The sequence below is a fragment of the Ochlerotatus camptorhynchus genome, unplaced genomic scaffold (genome assembly GCF_037179485.1).
Source record: "Ochlerotatus camptorhynchus isolate MF236.1 unplaced genomic scaffold, CSIRO-AGI_Acam_v1.1 ptg000301l, whole genome shotgun sequence".
In the NCBI taxonomy this organism is placed as follows: domain Eukaryota; kingdom Metazoa; phylum Arthropoda; class Insecta; order Diptera; family Culicidae; genus Ochlerotatus; species Ochlerotatus camptorhynchus.
The window spans coordinates 28050-34408 of NW_027040789.1; the positions used below are offsets into that span (position 1 = coordinate 28050).

General features: G+C 40.2%; 1 protein-coding gene across 1 annotated transcript; it reads left to right on the forward strand.

Moving 5' to 3' along the window:
* The first annotated feature begins 4432 nt into the window (after positions 1 to 4432).
* LOC135707020 (uncharacterized) lies at positions 4433 to 5404 on the forward strand. Its single transcript, XM_065228736.1, has one exon. It carries the CDS (start codon positions 4433 to 4435, stop codon positions 5402 to 5404), a length of 972 nt encoding a protein of 323 aa, XP_065084808.1.
* Positions 5405 to 6359: the final 955 nt, after the last annotated feature.

Below are 6359 nucleotides of genomic sequence, written 5' to 3' on the forward strand. Positions count from 1 at the left end.
TTTTCATCATCTGAGTCAACTCTGCTAATTGATTCTAGTGCTGAAGTTTCTATTTTTTAAAATAAATAAATTAAATCAATCACAATCGACAAATCCATTAAAAAAAAAGCAGAAATACCGAAAAAAAAAAAAAGTGGATGAACATTTCCCAATACCTGCCGACGGAATACTATGATAGGGGAAACGCTCCTGTAGTTGCGGTGGAGACTCAATACACAACTATAGGAACCTAACGCTTCTAACGAACCGAAACTATAGAAGCGTTTACCCTACGTGGTTTTTATCTGTTATTTGTAGCAATGAAGCAATTGAGATACCCATCAACGGAGAATTTATTTTACCACCGAGGTGTGAAATTTTTAAACAAGTTTTTACATAAAAAAAATGATAATTATTACGTTTTGTTATCACGGGAAATTGAACCCCGAGTTGACTGTGCCCACAAAGTTGTAAACAGGGAGTTGGGAAAACCATGTAGTGAAGTTAATCAATACGAATGATAAACCCACACGCATTAGTAAAATTTTTGAAAGGAGCTATGTACCCCTACAAAATTATAACGTCTTGAAATATGACGAAGTCAAAAGTGGACCCTACACGATTGCTTTTATTGGCAATAATCGTATTGTCAATACATTCTATATTGACGTCAAGACATCGAAATTGACAATATTGCTGAATTCACCATCAATATTATTGTCAATAATTCTCCTTCACGTCAATATATTGATGCGTGAGGGGTAGACTGCCAGCGAAAATGGTAATTTTTAATTTCGCTAACAAACCATATACAAAATGTTTATTGCCTCGAAAAATGACCCTATGCAAAATTTGAGCTCAATCGGACATGATTTAGGGGTGGCGCAAACGCGTCAAAGTTTGACTTTTTTCACTCTCGAAAATCTCCCAAGGGCCTCCCTTGGGAGATTTTCGGTAGTGAAAAAAGTCAAACTTTGACGCGTTTGCGCTACCCCCCCGGGTACATGAAATTTCGGAAATCAAAAATTTTTTTTTGATGCCAAATGTCTTAAAAATGTATGAAACGTCGAGATTTGGTGTTATCTCGAATTTTTTTTTTTTTCAAAAATCGGCTTTCTGAGAATTTTTTTTATGAGTTCTATATGGAATATAGAAGATTGATGAGTCGGCTTCTAAAACTGTTCACAATTGTCTCCAACCTGCTTATATATCGAATTAAACCACCATTTAGGATCTAATACGAAATAATTCACAAGGGTGGTCCAATTATTCTTCATTAGGGTGGTCCAAAAATCAAAATAGGTATGTAAAAACCATTACTTTTTACCAAACGCATGTATCTGAAAATATCATCATGTTGTGTTTTGGAATTTTTAAGAATCCAAACTTCAAAACATTTGATGATATTACTTTTTAGTATCTGAGACCACGTAAAATAGAAGCATAGACAGACATAAATCGTAGAATAATTCCGAAAATTGTACAGGACAACCGTTAGTGCTGTTTAGTTTACAGTACAATCTGATGAAAGTACAATGACTTTTTAACAAGTCCCAGAAAGTCGATTTTTGAAAAAAAAATCGAGATAACACCAAATCTTTCATGCATTTTTAAGACATTTGGCATCAAAAAAAAAATTCGATTTCCGAAATTTCATATACCCCCCCCCCCCCCCCCGCACACTGGGGCAGATCAGTGATTTTCTCGGAAAAAATTAATAACTTTTGAACAAAGCATCCAATCAGAATACTGTCTTCGGTAAAGTTGTTTGTATTAGTTAAGCGCTTCTTCTGAATACATTAATTAGTTCGCAACTTGGTCGTAGAGATGGCGCGCGAATCTAACTTTTGAATAAAGCATCCTAGACGTATGGTGTTTTCAACAAAGTTTTTTATCTATTAAAATAAAGGAAAGTTGCAGAAGATATAAAACTTCCATAACCTTTAGTTTCGGAGATATAGGGTATATTGGAAAATATGATGTTATTGTTAACTTTTTTGTATATTTTCATATGTTTGCTCTGGTTTCTGCATTTATTCCAAACTAGGTGCGAATTTTCATTGAACTATTTGTGGAATTTATAGTGGTTTTAGTGAAATATCTTCGAAAAACATGATATTTTGCCTGTATTTTAGGTGGGTGGGATTCTCGAAAGGGCAGCTAAGGGCAGCTGGACTTTGTCTCTTTTGTTAGCTCATGTCATCGTCTAACATATACCAGAAAACTGAAGACATGATATTCGATGATTTTTTTAAATTTCACTTTATATATACCGATAAAAACAACCTTTACATTGAAATGAACTGTTTCACAAAATGGAAAACATTATATAAATTTTTGACATGTCACCATTTTTAAATGCTGTGCTGAATTTTGAGATTGTTTACTTATTATGAGCTGCCAGCGAACCAGGGGCCTGGCTGGTGGCCATGTTTTTGATGATATCATCTGCTTTTGACTCTCTGCTTACTACACGATTATCCGTCCCTTTCCACCATGTATACGTCAGCTCAATCAGCTGCATTACCCAGGTAAAGTTGTATATGTGACATCATCCTACAAGCTGTGTGCTGCCGTGCCAACGCGATCGTGTACAACGTACAATTATCGATTACTTTTTCGAAGAGACGTATCAGCTTTTGTAAACAATGCATTTGATCGTCGGTTTGGTGTAACTGGTAGCTCATCCACGCATACTAACACCACTATCATGCAGGAGGAAATTTCTCCTATCTGATGGTAGTGTTATAGTATACGTGAGCGAGCTAGCAGTTACGTCAAACCGACGATCAAATGTATTGTTTACAAAGCTGATACATCTCTTCGAAAAAGTAATCGAGAATTATTAATGTGCGTCAATGTTTCAGTAGTTGGTATCCATAAGCGTGAATTTTGTTCTCGTCTCAGTTCAGTGATCAATTTCCGGTGTTGCGCAATAATCCACAAAGTTGCTATAATGGATTCAACTTCAATGTAAATTTTCAACAGTTGTTTATTCTATGCCATATGCTCAACATGCATTTCGTTTAGTGGTGTCTGAAAATTAATTTTAGTAAAGATAATAGATCACACAAGCACATCAAACTATTTTTTCAACCAGATCCATTAATTACAAGTCTGCGAAAAAGACCGAAAAAAAATTCAGCCCAATTAATAAAAATAAATAGCGAGGTATTGGCATTATTACAACCACCGGATTCATTTGACGCTAGTGACAATTAAGGACAACTGATTTCTAAATACTTTAACTTAAGAGATAGTTTAATCTTCAAACCATTACTGCATCTGCAATTTAAAAAGTTTAACGAATAAAAATTATACATAACTGACAGGTTTCCTTATTAGTAGAGATCCTTGTAACGGTTTACAAAAGGTGAAATTAAAAAAAATCATCGAATATCATGTCTTTAGTTTTCTGGTATATGTTAGACAATGACATGAGCTAGCAAAAGAGACAAAGTCCAGCTGCCCTTAGCTGCCCCTACGAGAATCCCACCCACCTAAAATACAGGCAAAATATCATGTTTTTCGAGAATATTTCACTAAAACCACTATAAATTCCACAAAAAGTGCAATGAAAATTTGCACCTAGTTTGTTTTCGTTGGAATAAATGCAGAAACCAGAGAAAACGTATGAAAATATACAAAACGTTAACAAATAAGAATTTTGGCATCATATTTTTCAATATACCTTATATCTCCGAAACTAAAGGTTATGGAAGTTTTATGTCTTGCGCAACTTTCCTTTATTTTAATAGATAAAAAACTTTGTTGAAAACACCATACGTCTAGGATGCTTTATTCAAAAGTTAGATTAGCGCGCCATCTCTACGACCAAGTTGCGAACTAATTAATTTATTCAGAAGAAGCGCTTAACTAATACAAACAACTTTACCGAAGACAGTATTCTGATTGGATGCTTTGTTCAAAAGTTATTAATTTTTTCCGAGAAAATCACTGATCTGCCCCAGTGTGCCCCGCCTTGGGAGATTTTCGAGAGTGAAAAAAGTCAAACTTTGACGCGTTTGCGCCACCCCTAAATCATGTCCGATTGAGCTCAAATTTAGCATAGGGTCATTTTTCGAGGCAATAAACATTTTGCAAATGGTTTGTTAGCGAAATTTGATGGCCAAATTTTTCCCATACATTCATTGGCAGTCTAGTGTGGGGTTTGCTAAGCAGAGTAACCGAAATGAGAAGATGATCAAAGAATTACTGTTCCGTCTCCGCCGAAAGTGAACCAACCATCTTGACAATCGCCGCTGACGAACAGAGACGCTGAGTACAGCCAATTTCACCGCAAGGTAATAGCCCTGGTACCCGATGAAGTGCTCGATGGACAAGATGACGAATACGCAAGCTTCGAGAAACTGTACTACGACGTATCCAATGCTGTGGAAGAGTTACTGCTAGAGGCAAAAGCTCGAGCCACTCCAAAGGTTCCTCCAGCCATATGGCAATCCCGCCACCGGTTCCGGCTGCTCCAAGTCAACCGTCGACGTCAGTGCAGAAGATTCTTGCCCCCGTGGAACACCCTGTGTCCACAACCTGTTCGTCCAACTTCGCCCAGTCGACCAAGACGGTACTGCTGCTAACCGTAGTGGTGCAGGTGTTTGATAAGAAGAGTCATCCCCATCCATGCCGCGTCCTGTTGGACAGCGGCTCCCAGGTGAATTTCGTGACCGAAGACATGGCCAATCGCCTGGGCCTGCCGAAGAAGCCAGCCAGTGTTTCGATCATCGGTATCAACGCGTTGCGCACCCTCGCTCGTGACAAAGTGACGCTGAAATTCAAGTCCCGAGTATCCAACTTCCAAGCCAGTCTCGAGTGCCTAGTGACGCCGAAAGTAACGGGCACAATTCCATCGTCGAAGATCCACATCAACAATTGGAACATCCCTGCTGGAGTGCTTCTTGCCGATCCCGAGTTCCACCCACCTGATAGGGTGGACCTGTTGATCGGCGCAGAGCTGTTTTTTGATATACTGAATCCAAGCCAACTCAACCTAGCGGACAACCTGCCACAGTTACGAGACACTCACCTTGGGTGGATCGTATCTGGTGTCATCGTCGAGCCACAGATTTCCAACGTATCAAATCAGCATGCCAGCCACGTTTCTCTTGAAGACATCGAGCGAATGATGTACAAGTTCTGGCAAATCGAGGAAGTGCCGGACGTACCCAAGTTATCAACCGAAGAGATGGCATGCGAAGCACACTTTCTGTCCACATACCAGCGTTACGAGTCCGGAAGATTTATAGTGAGCTTGCCGTTCAATGAAAATTCTTCGCAGCTGGACGATTGCAGTGCTTTAGCTCTGAAGAGGTTCCTGATGCTGGAGAAACGACTGATAAACAATCCCGAACTACAAGCGCAGTACGTGGAGTTCGTTCAAGAGTACGAGGTTCTCGGACATTGCCGTTAAATCAATGAAGCTGACGATCCTCTTAACCAGCAGAGGTATTATCTTCCACATCAATGTCGTGTCGTGTTCGATGCAAGTGCCAAGTCGTCATCTGAAAAGCTGTCTTTAAACGAAGTCCTGGAAGTCGGTCCTGTGGTGCAGAATCATCTGCATTTCATCGTCCTACGCTTCCGAAAGTTCAAGATCGCCTTTTCTGGAGACGTAGCCAAGATGTACCGGCAGGTACTGCAAACACTTCAAGATCGACGTTTCCTCAGAATTTTCTGGAGACCACACCCGTCGCAGAAGCTATGGGTTCTGGAACTGTGTACCGTTACCTACGGTACAGCATCCGCTCCATACTTCGCAACAAGGTGCCTGATACAGCTCGTCGAGGAAGAAGGTGAGTTTTTTTCCTATCGCCTCTCGCATTGTAAAGGAGGAGACGTACATGGACGATGTACTGTCCGGCGCAGACTCGGTGGAAGATGCAATCGAAGCTCAACAACAATTGAAGCAGCTCCTAGGACGTGGTGGTTTTCAGATACATAAATGGTGCTCAAACTCCCAAGAATTTCTCGAGCGCATTCCCGTGGAAGACCAGGAGAAAAGGATACCGTTAGAAGAACGTAGTGTAAACGAAACTATCAAGGTCCTTGGCTTGCTCTGGGATCCGAATGCCGATACATTGCTGTACATTGCAAACCCTCCGAAGCAACCGCTGCCATTACAACAACGTGTTACTAAGAGGGTAATGTATTCGGATATAGCCAAATTCTTCGACCCTCTTGGGTTGGTCTCTCCAGTCATCGTATTGGCAAAACTAATGGCTCAACGATTGTGGCAGCTCAAGGTAGGGTGGGACGATCCGATTGATGAAGACACGGCGCAAGAGTGGCAAGAACTTCAAGCTTCGTTGTCGCATTTGCACAACATCGCTATCCCAAGATGCGTGACATTCCAAGGAGTGGTCGCG

What these genes read in the sequence shown, in the direction of transcription:
- LOC135707020 (XM_065228736.1), top strand. Translation starts at nt 4,433, where the DNA reads ATGGCAATCCCGCCACCGGTTCCGGCTGCTCCAAGTCAACCGTCGACG.